The sequence below is a fragment of the Chiloscyllium plagiosum genome, unplaced genomic scaffold (assembly GCF_037043375.1).
Source record: "Chiloscyllium plagiosum isolate Xiang-an unplaced genomic scaffold, Cpla_swu_hap1 HiC_scaffold_2, whole genome shotgun sequence".
Taxonomy (NCBI): Eukaryota; Metazoa; Chordata; class Chondrichthyes; order Orectolobiformes; family Hemiscylliidae; genus Chiloscyllium; species Chiloscyllium plagiosum.
In genome coordinates, this window is record NW_028270140.1 from 111506913 (window position 1) to 111528172 (window position 21260).

A 21260-nucleotide genomic window follows, 5' to 3' on the forward strand; every position below is an offset into this window, starting at 1 on the left:
TAAGAGGCAACTTGTTCACAGAGATGGTGGTACATATGTGGAATGGGCTGACAGAGAAAGTGGTGGAGGCTAGTACAATTGCAACATTTAAAAGGCATCTTGATGGGGATATGAATAGGATGGATTTGGAGGGATATGGGCCAGGTGCTGGCAGGTGGGACTAGATTGGGTTGGGATATCTGGTCGGCACGGACGGGTTGGACCGAAGGGTCTATTTCCGTGCTGTACATCTCTATGACTCTATCACAGCAATAAAGTGGATTAGTATTCAAAGCAGCCCCCTTTTCACAGCAATTTCTATCATATTCCAGGATTTCAAAATTCTGAAGCCAAATCCACTGCTTAAGAGAAGATATGTTGATTTTATTCATTTGAGGGACATGAGCATTGCTGGATGGGCCAACATCTATTACTTGCTCCTAGTCGCTCTTGAGAAAGTGGTCGTGAGCTGCTTTCTTGAACCACTGCAGTCTGGTAGACCCACAATGCCCTTAGAGAGGAAATTCTAGGATTTGACCCAGTGATACAGAAGAAACATTGATATGTTTCCAAGCCAGAGCTTTGAGATGCCTCGAAGAGAACTTGCAGGTGTTGGTGATAGAACCCACTTTTGATCTGTTGCCCTTGTCCTTCTAGTTGGATGTGGTTGTGGGATGTATTTTTTGCAAACAGTACACACTGCTGTTACTGATCATCAGTGGTGGAGAGAGGGGATAATTTTGAGCATGGTGCAAATTGAGTGAGTTGCTTTGTCCAGGATGATGTCAAACTTTTTGAGTGTTGTTGGAGCTGCACCCATCCAGCGGTGTTTTCCATCACATTCCCAACTTGAAGACTGGCTTTGGGGAGTCAGGAGGTGAATTACCTGCTGCAGTATTCTTAGCCTCTGACCTGCTCTTTTGCACAATATTTATCTGGTGAATCCAGCTGAGTTTCCAGTCAACGATAACCCCAGGATGTTGGTGGAGGGAGTTTAGTAATTTAATGCCATTGAATGTCAAGGGCGGTGGGTAGATTGTCTTTTATTGGAGCTGGTCATAGCCTGGTATTTGTGTGATATGAATGCTACATGCCACTTTTCAGCCCAAGCCTAGATATTGTTCAGATCTTCTTGCATTTGGACCTGGGCTATTTCCATATCCGAGTATCTGAATGATACTGAACATTGCACAATCATTTGTGAACATCCCCACCTCTGTCCTTATGATGGAGGGAAGGTCATTGATGAAGCAGCTGAAGGTGGTTGGGCCGAGGACATTACCATGAGGAACTCTGTAGAGATATCCTGTATCTGAAATGACTGACCACTAATAACTGCAACCATCTTCCTATGTATCAGTTATGACTCCAAACAACAGAGAATTTGCCCCGATTCCAGTTTTGCCAGGGATCCTCAATGCCACTCTCAGTCGAATGCAGTCTTGATGTCAAGGGCTGTCTCTCTCGCCTCACCTGTGGAATTCTGCTTTTTCTTTCAGTGTTTGAACTGACTATGTAATGAAGTCATCAGCTGAGTGGTCCTGGGGGATCCCAAACTGAGTGTCACTGAGCAGGTTATTGCTGAGCAGTTGCTACTTAATACCATTATTGTTGACATCCTCCATCATTTTCCTGATAATCACAAATAGACTGATGTTTAGACTTGTCCTTTTGTCTACAGGACATAACTGGGCAATTTTCTACATTGTTGGGTATTTGCCAGTTGTAACTGTACTGAAAGAGCAGCAAGTTCTGAAGCATCTACCTTCAGTACTATTGCTGGAGTGTTGTCAGGGCCCAGAGCCTTTGCAGTATCCAATATCTTTTAACCATTTCTTGATATCATATGAGTGAATTGAATTGCCGAAGATTGGTATCTGCGATATTGGGGACCATTGGAGGAGGCTGAGATGATCATCCACTTGGCATTTCTGGCTTAAGATTAGAATGGTGCTGGAAAAGCACAGCAGGTTAGGCAGCATCCAAGGAGCAGGAAAATTTGATGTTTCAGGCAAAAGCACTTCATTAGGAAGCCTTTCTAGCTTAAGATTGTTGTGAATGAATCAGCGTTATCTTTTGCACTGATGTGCTGGGCTCTCCCATCATTGAGAATGCGGATATTTATGAAGCCTCCTCCTTAAGTGAATTGTTCACCATTATTTGGCAGGACTGCAAAGCTTAGATCTGATCCATTGATTGGGGGATCATTCAGCTCTGTCTATCACTTGCTGCTTCTGCTGTTTGGTATACGAGTACCTTATTTTGTAGCTTCTTCACCAGGTAGACACTTTTTTTTTGCTGGTGCTCCTGGCATGCCCTCCTGTACTCTCCATTGAACCAGGTTGATCCCCTGGCATGAGGTGAAGTTTGAAGGGGGGATATGCCAGGCCATGGGGTTGCAGATTGTGCTGGATTGCTGCTGCTGATGGCCCACAGCACCTCATAGATGCCCAGTCTTGAGTTGTTTGAAGTCTGTCCCGTTTAGCATGGTGATAGAGCCACACAACATGATGGATGGTATTAATGTGAAGGTAGGATTTCACCTCGACAAGGACTGTGCAGTGGCCATTCTTATGTACACTATCATGGACAGATGCATCTGTGGTAGGCAGATTGGTGAGGGTGAAGTCAAGGTTTTTTTTTCCTCTTGTTGGTTTCCTCACCACCTATCACAGACCGAGTCTAACAGCTATGTCCTTTAGGACGTAACCAGTTTATTCAGTAGCACTGTTACGAGTCTCTGTTGATGACGGACATTGAAATTCCCTAACCTGAGTACATTCTGTGCCCTTTTCACTTTCAGGGCTTCCTCCAAGTGTTAAAGAACATTGATTCATCATGGAGGACAATAAGGATGTTGTGTCAGGATAAGTGAGAGTTAGGATGCTATTGTATGAAGAGTTTGGAGTTACAGATCGTTGATAGATTGGGTGCTAGTTAGATGAAGAGTTCAGATGACAGGTGAGAGTGGGTAGTGTGTCAAGTGAGTCAGGGAAAATAGAGCAGGTAGGTGAGAGATAGGCTAACAGTTGGGTAAGGGGTTATAGTGGAAGGTAGATGTTAGGTTTGGATACTACTTGAGGTGAGTAAATTGGGTGGGAAGTGGAGGAGGAGGAGATAGGGTTCCAGGTGGGTAAAGCGTTAGAGTGGAATGTAGGTAAGGGGTAGTTGCAAATGGATGAGGGGGTTAGTGTGGTAACTGGATGGAAAGGGACAGGGTGTCAGATGAGTGAGCAGAGAAAGATGAAAGTGGCTGAAGGCAGTGTGGCAGTCCTTAGAGTGGAGCTGGGGAAGAGGGGTGATGGGTAACCATCAGGAGTAGAAGTAGGGGTTCAATGATGAGTCAGGTAGGGGATGAGTTTAATAGCTACCCATTGAGCAAAAGCAGGTTATAATTCTTCTACCTTTATCTGGTAACTATTTAGCTAAGTCAGTCAAAATCCTCAAGGTGCTGTGACCCCAACTCAGAGTTAGTGACTATTTGAAGAGTTGCAGATGCAGGTAATAGCTAATCAGAAGTTTCAATGTTCAGGCAATTTTGAGGGTGTCAACAGCATTGGGACTTCTGCATTATCCCAGTGGATAGTTCCTGTGTACAATGCTGCTATTACTATCTTCCTATTGAAGTATCTGGGCCAGTCTCTATGATTAATGATTGGTGAGACAGACTAAAGTGTTATTCATTTACTGTCTTTTGCAGAACAACAGTAAATTAGCTCCGTTTTATTAACCATTAACGTTCAGATTTTTTCTACCTCTCTCAAACTTCTTTGAATGCATTTTACTTAAAATCCCTAGTGTTTAAACACGGTTCTGAATAATTCCAGTGATGCAATCGTCAGCAAATCCCAAACATGGTAACCCCAGAGGCTCTCCATTAACGTCTAAAATGAAATGTCAACTTTTGCATGGAGGACAAAGAAGAAAACTGAACTTGCATTGATAACATCATGTTATCATTTCCATAATATGTCCAACAATATTCTACAATCATTTATTTCACTTGAGGTGCAGTTATTCTTGTTGACTAGCCAATTTACATGCACCCAAGGTATTCAGACAGCAGATGAATGAAAGGTCAGATAAGCTGCTTTTCCTGATGTGTTTGAGACACCAGTGTTAACGAGGACATTGTGATGCCAGATGACTTGCTCATGTGTCGAAAACAAATTGTATAAGGGATAAGACGTAGCCTTATCTGAACCAGGTTAAAAATCACTCAACACCGAGTTACAGTCCAACAAGTCTATTTGGAAGCACTAGCTTTTGGAGCACTGCTCCTTCATTAGGTGGTTGTGAAATATAAGATCGTAGGGCACAGAATTTATATCCAAAGTTTACAGTGTGATGTAACTGAAATTATATATTGAAAAAGACCTGGATTGTTTGTTAAGTCTCCCATCTTTTAGGATGGGGCATTTTGGTTTCAGTTCTTTCATATGTAAACTTTAGAACTTTCTTGTCACTACACTTTCTTGCAGTAATCTGTTCTGTTCAGAATGACAGTGGCTCCTCCTTTGATGACAATGTTGTGACTGGTTTTGAGAGCATGGATGGTGTTGTGTGTTGTTCAGGCGATGTTTTGCTCTACCTTGTGGCTGCAGCTGATGAATCTGGCATTGATATATTTCCTGACGGTTTGAGCATACATGTCAAGCCCAGGGCAGCAGCCCTCCGGTAGGGTCCAAGGTGACTCCTTCTTTGGTCACCTGTGATAACTGTTCCGGTTTCAGTTCCTCGGTGAGCTCGTCGGGATCACTGCTGCCATCTTGAAAAAATTCCCAGAGCCTCATTCATCTGATGGATTTCTCTGTGTCTGCTGCAAGACCCATGGGTTCCATTTTGCTGGTGGGGCAGAAATTGAGACCCCTGCTAAGAACTTCAATCGCTGAAGAGTTGAAGGGTGTGGTCCCATAAGTTGACGATCGACTTTCCCGCAGTGTTAACGTTTTCCACTGTGGTGCCAGGGCAGGATTGGTTACCGCTGGTGGTGATGCCAAGTTTGTTCAGTTTCTTGTTCTTGGCGTGTACATACATGCTGTAGTTTTGTCGCCTTGCCTGTTTGGCAATGTCCAGCAACTGTACTGCTGTATCCTGAGTGCAGGCTGAGTGTGGACTCTGTCTTAATTTCAAGGTTGTGGTGCCTGCTGTAGAGTTGGTACATGAGATGATTGAGGAGTTTACGAGAGGTGCAGTGGCATAGTCTGTGTTGTAAATCGACTTGAGTGGGTTTGTGATCCATAATCCTTTTGGGATCTTTCCTGCTTTCCTGCATTTCTGTAGAAACTTGATGTCTGTGTCGATATGTGCGGTCTTCTTGGAGATCCTCTCCACTTTGAGCCAGCAGTTAGTGGTGTCATGATTGGAGGGGCCGGTGTTGGACTGAGGTCCATCTACTTTTGCTCTAAACTCTGTGGTCCTACGATCTTATACCCCACAACCACCCGCTGAAGGAGCAGTGCTCTGAAAGCTAGTGTGTCCAAATAAACCTGTTGGACTATAACCTGACTTTTGAGTTGAGCTTATTTGTCAGTGTAGTTTGTTTGTCTTTACATATTAATATTTAATTGGCTTATCTTTCCTTTTTGACTTCTTGATTTACATCTGGACCAATTGCATTGAGTAGATTGAGCTTGGCTTTTCCCTGTTCAGCAACTGAATGACAAAACGTGTTAGGACTGCAGTGTTCTTTGTTTTTGCATTTCATATGGCCCAGTACCCACATGTAAAACGCAGAGATGTTATCTTGAAAAATGAATTCATCAATGAATCCTTAACTCTATCACATTATCTCCACAAGCCTTAAGTACAAATGCCTTGACTTGACTCATCAAACTGTATCACTTTGTATTTTGATTGAATTTAAGATGAAATTTACTATTTGAATTAGGGTACCCACAAACCATTGGGTGAATGAATTTAATCTTTTTCCTGCCAAATTATCAAAAAATGAAATAAAATGTTAAGTGATGCACAAAGCAAAAATTATCACAGCCTTATTTCAAACATTCAGATATAACAATTTATATATATACTATAATATTCAGGCAGACTTACTTAATCAAAAAATTAATAAATAAGAAGTTGCAAAGGTTTTTTGGTATCTCATTATTAATAGGTTTACTGAATATTAAGTGGAAGTTGAGACCACTGTCCGGGAATACTGCATATTGGTGACATTACTCTCGGAATAAACTTTTTCGAAAATTGTGAAGTTAAAAACATTGAATCATCAGTCTGTTGAACAGATGACTTTTATGGTAGTAGCTAATAACGTTTCCAGCGAGTGTACAACCTTGTCTTTGAGTGACATGGCTAAATTGATGCTTTTTACTCTCCTAGGATGACAGTGTCAATTTCTGGAACATCAAGTCTTTGATGTTGGATCATCTGTTTTACTTAAATCCTCTGAATCCACCTTCCACATGAGTGATTGTATCTAAGCTAGGAGGCTCAGCTCTCTCAATCCTTGATCTCACACAACTTGTACAATTAAGTGACACATACATCTCTGCCTTTAAATTGCTTGTATTGCGGTACAATTTGGCTTGTATAACCTCTTACTGTGTCTTCAAAATACTTTGTACTTGTAAAGGTATGCTTCTACATCTGCCAAGTAAAGATTACTGCAGAGGATAACAGCAGAATGTTCAAACCAGAGTCAACATCTGACAAAATAAGACCCACTAAAAGATGTGCCTTAAATTCAGGGAAAACAAAGTTCCAATCAGTTGACCAACCTGAATAACATAGTGCTAAAGATTATAATTCATTTGCTGATGATAATTTTGAATAGTTTAGTGTCTTAAAAGATGTCATAGTTCATTGTGCGAGGATACTCAAGCATACAGATTTTCCTCTCCCGATCTTGGAGTTTCTTTTAATACAAGGTCCTGCATAGGACCAGTTATGGCATAACCTATTTATGTCCCATACTGAGCCATTACTGAACACCATCTTAATGCTGATGAGAAATAATATCCATGAAATTCCTTCAGATGCTGGTGCAGGATTATTTCTGCTCCACAAAGGCCGGCAGCACATGGGGTACTACCTGTTGTGTGTTTATTTTTAATATGTGTTCCCTGGGTACATCCGAACACATGGAAACATCGTGAGGCCACACTGATGAATAGGAAATTTGATGACAGGATATAAAAAATTGACAATGCAGGTCCTGGCTGCCGCTGTGTTTTCCACTCTGGAAAAGAAGAAGCATGAAGCTGCAACATTGCCTCTTTTACAATCAGTGAGGGGAGATGGAATAGTTTTCCTGTTTTCTCCCTCCTTGTTTGATCGTAAGAGGTGTGCTTAAAAATCAAAAGACAGCCTTGTCAGTACAGTGTATGGACTTAACTGTTAATATGCTGTTTGCAAAGGAATATTTTCTGGAGTTTTTTTAACAGAGATAAGATCATTAAAGAGTTAAGCTAAGACTGAAAACGCAATACATGCACGCTGTAGTTTTATGGATTGGTGTATCCAGATTACAAGGAGGGGTTCACAAGTTTGACCAAATATTCAGCAGTGAAAAATGCAAGAGTCATTTGGATGACTGGTAGTCTGTCTGGCTGTGGAATTTTGCAGATATTTAGATCTCAGCTGATATTACTGTGTGTGCAGCAGACTGCTAACAGATCAGAAATAAATCCACCCTGCACCAATTACACACTGCAGTGGGCTATTTTACCAAGTTGTGGGACTTCATTCCTTCACTTGGTAGGAAATCTCAACCTTGAGCTGCTGGCCCATCTGATTGGTTATATAGTTTTCATAGAAGGTCTTGAAACAGCCTGGCCACTCCTGTCAAGCCAGGCTATTATTGGAGCCAATAGACCCTTTTGTTGTGCTGGGATGGGCTGCCTTTCTTTCTACCTGTATTATGGGGTGCGCCTTGTGAGTGGACAAGGTAAGGAGGAGTTAGGGTGAAGGGGGTGAGTGTGCAAAGTGTGAGTGTGACAGTGGGGGTGTGTGTGTGATGGGAGAATGAGTGTGTAGGGTGTGAGTGTGACACTGGGGGTGTGTGCATGACGGGAGGGTGAGTGCGCGGAGAATTAAGCGTGACACTGGGGCTGTGCGTGATGGGGTTGAGTGTACGGAGGTGTAAACATGATAGTGGGGGGGGGGTGAGTGTGTGGGGAAGTGAGTGTGACAGTGGGTTAGCCATTCACCCTCTTTTATGTGCCCCCACATTGAAAGCTAAGCTGGTGAGGGCATGAAATATCCAGCCCAATGTTTCATGATGTAGCTAGAATGCTCCTTTTCTTCTGGAGAAGTTGCCATAGAAATTTGAAGACTTTTGCTGTAGAATTCTGTCTGATTGTTTGCAAGAATGCAAACATACTTCAAGACTCACTGGACAGAGCTGAAGGCTGGGCTATTAGACTGAAAAGAGACAGAGAACACAGCAACTGCTGCTTTGTTCCTGCTGGCACCATTTGTCACCCAATCCAAACACACTCATAAAGCTGAGGCCATAAGACTTCTCATTTGTTACCTTCCGAGGTTCAAAAATCCATTGTATATTCCAAAAAATAGCTTTAATTAGTTCACTTCTGTGCAGCTTCTTCTTTGGTTAATGGATCCAGGTGATTTCCAGTTGAGCCTGTACTTTTGCTGAGTTACAATGGAAGCTGTTCACACCTATTGTCGCTGATGGTCTTCATACACCCTGCATCCCCATGATATGAAATGTGGATTGCATAGTGAGAGGAGGTTGCCTGGAAATCCAGTGAACCCAACATCTCTGGTGCAAGCCCATTCAATGCTTTCCTACATGCTTCCTGAAATTAAATCCTCTGCAGCAGTACTTGTGTATTACCTCATCCTCCCATAAGATGACAAGTAAGTCATCTATTCTGCCCGTTTACAATCCACTCAAGCCCAGTGTCTGAACTCAAGGCATTCAAGGTTTTTTGAATTCTTTTAAAACTGTTATCAGGCTCTTGAGTCCAGACTCCAGACTAAACCTTTCTGGCTCCCTGCATTACTGTTCCATGTTTCAATTCTCTGATTATGGCCCAATGCCAGAAAACATAAACCTCTTATAACAATTTATATCTAGATAGCACAGGGGCCATGTGACATCCCAAAGCACTTTGCAGGATTATATATGGCAACAAGCTATACAGTATAATGCATCAGAACAAATGGCCAAATGCTTGGTCAAAGAGGTAACACAGAAACTAGGAACAACAGTAGTTTTTTTTGGTGTGTCTTAAAAGGAAAATACCAGAGAGGAAGATGGCTACAAAAACACAATGCTTGGAGAAACAGCACGTCTGCAGTATCTGTTGAGAGAAAAACAAAGTTAATATTTCAAGTCCAGTGACCACTTGTCAGAACAGGGAAGTCAGTCTGTTTGACAAAAAAGTTCCAAACTTTAGGGCTTGAGTAATGAAGGTTGTTTGCATGGATGGGGGAGGATTAAAATCAAGAACATTTAAGAACTAGATGAGTGAAGATATCTCAAAGGGTTATGCTGTTTGCAAAGGTTACAAAGTGGGTAAGGCCATGAATGGATTTGGAAACAAGGATGAAAATTTAAAATCAAGATGGTGTTTGACCAAGAACCATTGTGCACAATGGTGATGGGTCAATGGGACCTGACGTGCATTAAGACACAGACAGCAGTATTTCGGGTGAGTTTAGGTTTGTCAAGGGTAATATGTGGGAAATCAGCAAGGAATGGATCTGAATAATCAAGTCAAGAGGTATCAAAAGATGTGGATGATGGTTACAATATCAACGAATGGTGAAAGGAGTGAAGTCAGGTGACATTACAGAGGTAGAAGTGGGCAGTCTTAGTGCCACAGTGAAGGTAATACTAGAAGCTCATCCATGTGTCAGCTATGATACCAAAAACCTGAAGCTTTTAAAGAAATGAAACTTTACGTGTTTATCTTCTTATTGAATGATTTCCTTTCCTCAGATTAACCTGCAACGCACCATGAGAATCACAGGATTGATTAGCCAAGGTGCTAAAAGATTTGGCAGCCCAGAATATGTGAAATCGTACAAGATTGCTTATAGTGGTGATGGCAAAACCTGGACGACTTACAAAGTAAAAGGCACCTATGAGGACAAGGTAAAATGAAAAAAATTGAAATGTGTTTCAGCCCTATGCTTTTATTTAACTTGTGTATAGTTAGTAAGTTTGTGGGTGAAATCACCTGTCTACCCTGTCTCTCATAACTTCGTACATCTTAAACATGCCTTCACCCCCAGCCTCATCTGCTACAAGGAAGACAGTCTCAGTCTATCCAATCTCTCATCATAACTGAAACTATGGCAGGGGAAGGTGATGACCTCATGCTATTATAGCTGGACTGTTAATCCAGAGACCTAGGTAATGTTCCAGGAAGCAGAGTTCAAATCCTGCCATGGCAGTTGATGGAATTTAAATTCAGTAAAACTGGAAATAAGAATCTAATGATGTTGATTATCAGAAAAACCCCCATCTGATTAACTAATGTCCTTTAGGAAAGGAAACTGTCATTCTTATCTGCTGTGGCCTACATGTTACTGTAGACCCACAGTAATGTGGCAAAAGTGAGGACTGCAGATGCCAGAAATCAGAGTCTAGATTAGAGTGGTGCTGGAAAAGCACAGAACCTCAGGCAGCATCCGAGGAGCAGGAAAATCGACATTTTGGGCAAAAGCCCTTAATCAGGAATGAGGCAGGGAGCCTCCAGGGTGGAGAGATAAATGGGAGGGAGTGGAGCTGGGGGGAAGGTAGCCTAGAGTACAATAGGTTGACGGAGGTGGGGATGAAGGTGATAGGTCAGAGAGGAGGGTGGAGCGGATAGGTGGGAAGGAAGATTGGCAGGTGGGACAGCTCATGAGGATGATGCTGAGCCGGAAGGTTGGAACTTGGGGGGAGGGTGGGAAATGAGAAAACTGGTGAAGTCTGCATTGATGCCCTGGGGTAGAAGTGTTCCGAGGCAGAAGATGAGGTGTTCACAGCAACTCTTAACAATCCTCTGGGCAATTGGAGATGGGCAGTAAATGCTGGCCTAGCCTGTGACACCGTCATCCCATAGATGAATAAACACACTGAAACATTGTCAGTTAAATTGTCCCTCAAGACTTGATGCTTCAGGACTGCGATACTTTTTGCTCTTTTCACGTTTCTCTATTTCCTGTTTTACCGTTCTTGTCTGTGGTCATTTAAGCTGTGGTGTATTCGCCAAATGGCAGCAGCCGTCTAATACTTAGACCAAGAAATTATCGCTGAGTCTAAGGAAGTATTGGCATGATATTTTGGGTAATCACTGTGTACAACCCTGTCCCAATTAAATCCAATATGAATGCTGGGAAGGAGTTCTGGATATTTTAATTTTACTCCAATCTGGATTGCAAAAAGCCAGTTATATGGAATTATATTACATTCAAATTCCAATGCAGAAATCATCAATTAAGTCCAACGAGTCTGTGATGGTGTTTACCTTGTATTTACCCTTGCTCTAATTTACATCAGCTTTAATCACATGAGCTCGCTCTATTCCTCTAACATTTTATTCATAGTTGACATGGCCTTTGTTTCAATGTTTGATGCTGTGCGGCTGCTACCTTCTCAGAACAAATTGGCTAATTGATCCTGTTTGCTATGATTCATAACAGAGTGCACTCACCCCGTGAGTCAACGGAAGCTCAAGTGGGTTCTTCATCATTTTTAAAACTGGAAATATTCAGAATTTAGGAGTTAGTCTATTTTCTTCAGTCAAACTTGTTTTCTTTTTGCAATCATATCTTCCCTCATATTTTATTTAATTTACCTATTTAGATAAATAGATGGGCTAAGTGTTATAGGTATATTTAGAACTCTAATGTTATTTTTTCTGTACTGGTTAGGTGATTATATTTCAAAAATATGAATAGCTGGTATTAATTCATGCTGCTGAATCTTAGATGATAGCATTAAATTAACCTCAATGATTACTAGTAAGAAAACACCTAACAGACAATAATTTGTGTATTTTCCACTAAATGCAAATCATACGTAACTGAATGGGATGATTTATCCTAACAGCCTGGATTGAAGTTCATAATAGAAAGAAGGGTCAGTGTTGGAATGAAAAAGAAATTCACTTTGTTTGAACAACCTAATATATATTTTTGCTGTTTACAATATTGCTTCCAAACTCAAATATTAAAAGAGACTCGTGATTATTTGCTTCTTTCTCTGTTCCAAACAATCTTTTCCAACCTTTTTTGAAAATTTATACTTTGAAGGAATTTGGAAGTTATATCCACTCTCCAGCTGTTTCTTCTGTGTGCTACAATGACAATGGAGTGTACAAATTGTTCAGTACATCAGTGCATCCATCCAGTTTGTGATCTGAGACAATTATATAACATTCTTCCTGCAGTCTAATGTGGTGAAAAATGTAATGTTTGTTAAAAGCTATTTTACTTTGTTCTGAAAATGATTTGCTTTTGTTTCTGATGTTTAGTAAATGTACTTTTTCTGTTTACTGAACAGAATAAGAAATAGTGAGGCATTTGGTGATGGGTGTCCATAACAGCCTTGTCAACAAAACTAAAACCCATAGAAGAGCAGTTACATTTGATCCAAATTTTGCTGCTTGACGTGAAACAGTTATTTTTTTTCAGACTCCAGAAAGGTGATGGAATAAAACTCCAGATTGCAGTTATCAAACAACCATCAAAGACAGAATAGATTCATACTTCTCTATGAGTGTCAGAAACAAATTAGAGATGTGCAACAAGTACTGAATATAGATGCTGCTTTGATTCACTGTAATCCTAAGAAACAATTGGCTTTAGCAGCAATGCCTTGCCATAATTTATTGTAATGGAAGACACTATGAAGAAGTCTTTAATATGTAGTTTATGTACATTAACCACATCAGAAATCACACAGTGTTGCTAAATTCTATGAATATTTGTATGATACAAGGCTCACTTTGGTAACAGATCACAAGCTCTTATTTGTTTTGAAGAAGGGGACACCATCTCTTGTGGCAACATACTTTGAGAGTTGATTGTAATGGGCTGTCAGTGCAATTTCATATAAGTATCATACTAGCATATGAACACAAGAACATGAAACCAATGTAGGCCACTTAGCCCTTCAATCCAACTCCACCATTCAATAAGATCATGGCTGATCTGATTTTAACCTTAACTCTACATTCCTGCATACTCCTGGTGATCTTTCATTCCTTTGTAATCAAGAAGCTGTCTACCTCTGCATTGAAAATAATTAAAGTTTGTACATCCACTGTCTTTTGAGGAAGGGGATTCCAAAGACTATCAACACTTTGACAGAAAATGTTTTCTCATCTCCGTTTTAAATTGGTGCCCTGTTATTTTTAAATTATTACCCCTAGTTCAAAGTTCATTTACAAGAGGAAACATTCTTTCAATATCCATCCAGTAAAGTCCCCTCAAGATCTTATAAATTTCACTTCAGTCACCACCTGACTCTGCTAAACTCCAGAAGATATAGTCCTAGCCTGTTTCTCTTGTCCTCATAAGCCAATCCATTCATTCTACGTATTAGACTAGTCAATCTTTTCTGACTGCTTCCAATACATGAACTGTCTGAAGATACAGTGACCAGTACTGTACACAGTAAGTCAGCAAATCGTGCAAACGCAGGCATTCTTTGCCATGAATACTGATTCATTTCCAGCCAATGAATTACCTGTGAATTACTTAACATGCACAAATTACATGCTGGTGTCTGCCAGAGAAATTAGTGAAGAGACGCAAGGATATGCTTTTCGGAAAAGTGAATATTTTAAGGAAATGGTAGCCAAGTGTATGATGATGTACTCAGCATCAAACCAAATGCGGATCAAGGCTGTCTGCTAAGGGAAAGAGCCACTATTCCACAAAGTTTTAGAGTGAGATTGTTAGATAAATTTCACAAAGAGCACAAATTCATTGTCTATATGAAAGCAGTAGAAAGAAGTTTTTCTTTGGTATCAATCATAGAGTAAATAAAATAGTGAAAAGTTGTGGAGTATGTCCAAGAATCAGAAATAATCCACCCAAGGTTCATTTCATTCCACAATCAAACCCAAGAAAACCATGGGAATGAACACATATGGAACTTTTTAAAATGGAAGAGAAAGAGCACTTTGTTTGGTTTGATAGCTTTAGTGAGTGGATATAAATGCCCAATACAAGTGCCAAAATTATTGAGGTTTTGAGAAGTTGGTTTCCAATTTATGGGTTGTCAACAATGTTGATGTCATATAATAATCCACAGTTTATGACAAAATTGTTTGAAATATATCTCTAAGAATGCAGTCAAGAATGGAGTCAGCATTTTCCAGAATTACCATGCAGGCAGCATTGCAGAAAGAACTGTACTAGTTGTGAAGAGATCTTTGAAGAAATATTTTTTAGGTTACAAACAAGAGAATAATTTCTAAGGTTCTTTACAGGATAAGCGAAATGGTTTTCAATTCTGGAACAGGTTATTAACCTTGTGAATTAATGTTTAAACATACTCCTGGGACACAGCTTGAGCTTGAGGTGAATAACGAAGTAAGAGAAAAGTGAAGATGTGATGTGATTTGTAGAGCTCATTGCTGACCAGAGGTCATGGTTAAAACAAAAAAATCACTGGAGTTAAAAAGAGCATTTTTAAAAAATGTGTTCATGAGATCTGGCTGTCTCTGGGTAAGACAGCATTTATTGCCCATCCCTGCGTACCCTCAAGAAGGTGGAGGCAGGCTGCCATCTTGAACCACTGCACTGGGGCACCCATAGTGCTGCGAAGAGGGAATTTCCAGTATTTGCTCAAGCAATAGTTATGGAATTAGTTAATGGAATACTTCAAAATTGGGATAATATGTGGCTTGGAGGGGAACTTGCAGGTGTTGGCCAGCGTTCCCATTTGTTTACTGCCCTTGTCCTGTTAGATGCTACTGGCTATGGATTTGGAAGGAGCTGTCCAAGGAGCCTGTGAAATTCAGCAGGACATTTATTAGATGGTACACACTGCTGCCACTATGCCTCAGTGGTGAAGTGAGTGAATGCTGAAGGTGATGAATGAGGTGCTAATCAAGTGAGCTGCATTGTGTTGGATAGTGTAAAATTTCTTGAGTGATGTTGAAGCTACATTCATCCAGGCAAGTAGATAGTTTTGCATCACACTCTTGATTTGTGCCTAGTAGATTGTAGAAAGATATTTGGGAGACAGAACGTGAGTTACTCATTGAAGAATTCTTCGACTCTGACCTGCTATTGTAACCATGGAATTTAAATGACTGGACCAACCCAGTTTCTGCTCAATAATAACCCCCAGGATATTTATAGTAATAGTAATGCAATTGACTGACAAATGGTGATGGTTACATTCTCTCATTGGAGATGACCCATGCCTCACAAAGTTCGAAATGAAGCTAAAACATTACCATAAAATTCACCAGTTAAGTGAGTCATGTTTTAGGTTAAGATACATTAATCATGGTGCAAATTCCAACCATTAAGTGGAGTTTGTAGTCTCCCACAGTTTCTCCTGCAGATGCTGGCAAACCTGCTGAGTTTCTCCAGCATTTTGATTTCGCGAAGAAATAGTGTTTTTACTTAATTACTACTTATCAATTTTATTTTTGATAAGCACATTCCTGATGTTAAGTAAAAACATTTTTGTTTACTACGGGAGTGAGAAATGTTTTAATGATTGCGCAGACAAATAAGCAATCCAAATTGTTAAATTTTCGGGTACGTTGATGTAGGTTTAGTGTTGTATATTCTGAGAAATTATCTATAAGCACCATTTTACATATTAATATGCATGTTTTTAAGTAGGGAGGGTGTGTAGTAACAGGCATATTTTAACAGTCAAATGTTCTGTTATTCTATCCTCTCTTCGGCAAATAAGTTTAGATCAATTATGGGCGCCTGCTGCGAGTCCACATGTTAATCTTTCTCAGTGAAATACACAACAAAGCCCTTAGAGAGGCTACAGAAAAAGGTTTACGAGAATGTTTTCAGGGATTGAGAGACTCAAGTCACAATTACAGTTATACATTAGAGAAGTCAAGGTGTTTCACCTTCAAGAAGAAAAGATTTGTAGGAAATTAAATAGGGATTCTCAAAATCATGAGATAATTACTGAGAGAGAATTTTTTTCCCATTGGCAGACGGATCAAGCAGCAGAGATTGTTGTTTTAAGATGAATAAACAAATTAAGCCACTGCAACACTCTGAAAAGTGTTTTCCTTGACCGAGAACAATGAGAAACTGGAATGCAATGTCTCAGAGCATGGTGGAAACAGAATCAGTTAGGTCATTAGAGTTGGATAGGCTCCTGAAGAGAGATGATTTGCTGAGCTAAAGGAAAAAGGTCAGGGAATGGGCTGAGCAAAGTTGTTGTTGGAGCTCACGTAGACAGGAATGGCCTCCCTCAATGTTGGAATAATTCTATGGGAGGAATGGTGTTAAGGCATCAGAGACCTCACTTGCTGCTGCAGAGCTGGTGAGAGACATTGGTTGCCTCTTTAAAGAAGGTTCTTAAGACTGAAAAGGCAGTGATGAGACCACTAATGGGCCTTTCTGTAGATTAAAGGCCCCAGAATTGATCATCTTGCCTACTCCGAGCTCCCAACCAATCAGAAGCTGGCAGCTGTTGTGCTCAGCAATGCAATAGTACCATGGTTGCTGCAGGAAGAACCTGTGCCCCAGAGCAGCTAGGCCACAGTTAAGAAATGCTGGGGGAGAAGGGAGCAGAAAGTTTAAGAGCAAGGACAGACTCTCACTGGCCCACCTTGCATTCCCAGTGTCCAGTCTCTTGATCAGGCTTTAAGTATCTTTGACCAAGAGATCCTTCCCCCAACAACACAAGGTGACAATCTGCTGCTCAGTTTCAGCTACCGTGCATGCCAAATAGCTACAAGGACATCTCTGTCCATAACTGAGCTAATACCAGTTGAGGTCGGATGAGAACCGTAAGTACATAGTTTAGGGCCACAGACAGTGGCGGGATAGGTACATCAATGTGGACCTTTCTGACAGAATCGCAGATTCAGGCAGGAATGTGCGGGGAACTTCAGGAATGCTTCCACCTTCCCTATTGAAAATGCAAGTCCTGCCTCCAAGCTTGCCACTAGACAGAGCAGGAGATTCAGCCCTATGGTTCTGTTAAGTGACAGTGGTGAGCAAGCTCAGTTGGCTGGATGGTTGGTTTGTGATGCAGAATGATGCCAACAACATAGGTTCAATTCTTGTGTGAGCTGAGATTACCATGAAGGACTCTCTTTCTCTACCTATCCCTCGCCTGAGGTGTGATGACCCTCCGGTTAAAGCACCATCAGTCAGTCATCTTTTTCTAATGAGAGAGCAGCTGTATGATCTGGGAAGACTATGGTGACACAACACCAACCATGATCTGCCAAGACTATGGTGACTTTTGTATCAAATGATACAATTTGTCTTTTAAAGAGCAGCTCATCAATGCTCTTCTAAATATAAACATGACAGAGATTGGCTCACCTTTGGTTTTGTTGAGTTTAGAAACATTTGAATAAGGACTGACTGGGACAACTAGCCAGTTGACTCATTGATACTGACAGTGTGAGGAAGCTGAATTAAAATGTTGGCAAATTTGCTGCAGCAGTGCATCTCATGGAATATCCCATTTGTTAGATATTTCCCCATATCTTTCAGTTTATGTGTATAGCTTGTCAGTAGTTTGAGCTGAGAATGGTGTGCTGAAAGCAACAGGGCATCTGGGATTTCATTGAATGATGGTGCCACCAGTCTCTCTCTCTTAAAATTGACATTTATGGATTGAGAAAGAAAAGGAAAAGTGCTGAGCAGGAAATGGGATGGACAGGAGTTAAATCAAGTAAAGAGTAATAAAGACAGATAAAGAAAGATTGGGTTTGAATTAAGACAGCGACAAAAGGAAAAGGAAAAATAAGATTTATAAACTGAAATTGATCAAAATCTCCAAAAGCTAATGCTCTTTTTCTGAGGTTTTATAATTTCAGTTGTTCCATTTTTGAACTGATGAGGTTCAAACTGATGAGGTTTGAACAGATTTTCATTTTTTTTAAAATGCTGTTCAGTACAAGACCCCAACGTTGCTGTGGGGAGTTTAATTGGCAATTAACACATATGTATAGCAATTTCCTAAATTCAAGCTAGATTGTCAGCAAGTTCCTGATTTTGCAAACCTAACAGCCAAACCATTGGCCAGCAGCTTAAGATGATTCATAATTCATGGCAACTCACTTCCTTGCCACTAGTTTCAGCTGATTTATGCATTAGTAATAACGCACACATTAAACTCAATATTTTGACATCAAGTATTGGCTAGCATCACATTGTTTTTGGGAATTGGCTATGCACAGATTGGATACTATGCACAAACTCCTATGTTAACCAGTCGGTGGCTGCCATGCTGTGGTACCAGTTGGTCCATTTGGCCCCTCCTCCTGGTTTTGTCACTGACATCCAGAGAATGTTGGTCGACTCCTTCTGGGACAAAAAGATGCACTGGGTCACTGTGCAGGTTCTGCGTCTCCCTATTGAGGAGGGGGGGGGGGGGGGGGGGGGTGGGGGTCAGTCGCTGGTGTGTGTTCGCACCCAGGTGGTGATTTTCCATCTTTAGGCCATGCAGTGATACTTTTATGTTGAGCCTCCTCCTAGGTGGTGAGCTTTGGCGACGTATTTTTTCCGCCAGGTGCGTAACCTCAACTATGACATGCAGCTCCTGTTCATCGACCGTGACGGTTTGGCGGTCGCCCTCAGGACGCTGCCTGTCTTTTACCAGGACCTGATCACTGTCTGGAACATGGTCGCAACACGTTGCACCTACTCTCTGGCAGGAGTAGCGGCTGTTTTCAGGGAGCCGTTGCTCAGGAATCTGCACCTCCGTACTCATGGGTTCGTGTGGCTGTCGGAGGGGAGGGCCGTGGCGGCGAGGGTGACCAGGGTCGGGGACGTGCTGGGTGGTGGGGGCCTTGGCTGGACGCTGCCGCAGGATATAGCGAGCAGGGCAGCGGTAGACATCCAGTTCGTGGCCATTGCCATTGATGCCTTAGAACAGCAGTGCTCAGACCCAACGTAGTGCACCAGTTGGAGGACGCTCAGGTATACGGGGGAATCCCGTCTGCCCTTACGGAATTTCAAATTGGCCCCATGGTCCCGTACTTCCCCCGGGAACCTGTGTTCCACAACCTGAGCCACCTCCGGAATTTTAGTTTTGTACCTTTTAAGGACATAAAATGATAGGCACTGTATTGACTGCTGCTGCACACCGTCCACCTCTTCTCCCTCATCCACCGCCCAGACACACCTTGGCGTGCCCATTTGCCACCGGGTGGTGGTGATCCCCAGTGGAGGGCTCTCTATGTGGGAGTCCTCCCCCTTTCTCTCGGGGATCTGGGGTGGAGGTGCTGCATGCAGCGGTCCCCTGCAACCACAGATTGCAGTGGTTCACTGACTCTCAGCCCAACTGCTTGTTCTGTGGTGCTGTGGAGTCTGTGGACCACGTGTATATTGGGTGTGGGCGTTTGCATTCCTTTTTGATTTTCTAAAGAACCTTCTTCTCTATTTTTGGTTGCACTTCAGTCCCATGCTCCTGATCTTCGGGGACCCAGTATGGAGGGGGGGAGGGCAAGTCTGAGGACCTCCTCATGGGTCTGCTCTTGGGCCTGGCCAAACTGGCCATAAACAGGTCCAGGCTGTGGGCCGGGGAGGGGGTTGTTAGGGCCGATTGCCTGCCCCACTTCTGCGGTTATAATAGAGCCCGGGTGTCTCTGTAGAGGGAGCACGCGGTGTCCACCAATATTCTTGAGCTGTTCAGGGAGAGGTGGGCACCGCAGGGAATGGAGTGCATTATTTCCCCGTCCAATTCTATTTTGATCTAATCCCTTCCCTCCCCTTCACTGTTTGATCACACAGCATTGACCTTTGATGTGAAGGGCACTGCTTGTCATTGGCCACTTGGGTGTTTCTTTTCTTCCTGATGGTGGAAATTGAATAAAGATTCATACACCTTGCATCTTTCACTGTCTCTCACACCTGCACACACACAACATGGGTGCGGTGGAAAAATAAGCACTGCCGCAGTTAGGCGGTAGTGTGGGGATAATATAACAAAAGAAAAAAAAACTCCTATGTTACAACAGAGGCTACACTTCAAAGGTGCTTCATTATTATAAAGTGACTTAGATCATCCAGAGGTTATATAAGGTGCTATATAAATGCATGTCTTTATTTCTTTCTTCACACTTGTTTGTCTGTGGTTGGGTAGTTTCTGCTACCCTGCACATAAAAACAAAATTGGTTTTCTGTCTTCCAATTTCCATTATCAACCATAGGGTCCTTTTCATTATGGTGGAATGAACGTGATCCACTTTACAAGTAATTCTGCATTTTCACATTAATACTGGCAATAACTCATTCATTGGTTTTCTCACATTATATAGATCAAAGCAGACATATGTCTAAGAAGTATATGAGAAAAGTGATTACACTCTGACATTTGTTTCTAGCTATTGATTTAAGCAGTGAATGTTCCCTGCATTTCATTATGCTGCTCCACTTTGATTTTGTAATGTATCTTCCAATACCCTTGCAGATATGTCCAGGCATGTGATAAATTCTCCTTCAAAGCTAGCTTGGGAGCTGGTCATTTTATTGTGATGCTGCCTTGTCCCATTATGCTTAGGGATTTATAATGGCAGAGACTGTTTCATTGATGTGTTTAGTTATTGTATAGGTTAATCTGTTTGAATGTAATACTTTGTGAGAATAATCTGGTCACCTTAAGTGGGCAAAAGATCTGTTGCATCAATAAATCAACCTCATAACTCAGACACATTGCACTGTCCCACTAAATATACTCTGTTCAAAATTTGCAGGTCTTCCGTGGAAATGTCGACAACAACACTCCACATGCAAATTCTTTTAATCCACCTATAGAGGCCCAGTACATAAGACTGTATCCTCAAGTCTGCAGGAGACACTGTACATTGAGGATGGAGTTGCTTGGCTGTGAAATGTCAGGTAATCGTAAATTAACACTCTTTGGGATGTGTACTGTTGGAAATACCTACTTTAAAAGATTTGCTATGAAAGTGATTAATTTTTTTGATTAAACTATGAATTATATATTAGCTTTCCAGGAATGAATTTGTTCCACTTCATGTAATTCCGATCAAAATTCTAGGATTTGCAACTGTGATTAATCACTAGTTATGAATCCTAATCACACAGGCAGTCATTCACAGGTTCAAGCGAAGGTTTACGGAATCAAGACTGAAATTTGTTGGTTGACTGGCAAGGGA

The 21260-nt window shown here is 41.5% G+C and overlaps 1 protein-coding gene across 5 annotated transcripts in view; it reads left to right on the plus strand.

Annotated features, from left to right (window-relative positions):
- The window catches only part of edil3b (EGF like and discoidin domains 3b), a 204969-nt gene that overhangs the window by 139527 nt on the left and 44182 nt on the right, over window positions 1–21260 (plus strand). For all 5 annotated transcript variants that reach the window (XM_043708595.2, XM_043708603.2, XM_043708609.2 and 2 more), the window contains 2 exons: window positions 9911–10066; window positions 20835–20979. In XM_043708595.2, coding sequence (XP_043564530.2) covers window positions 9911–10066; window positions 20835–20979 — 301 coding nt within the window. The remainder of the gene's footprint in view (window positions 1–9910; window positions 10067–20834; window positions 20980–21260) is intronic.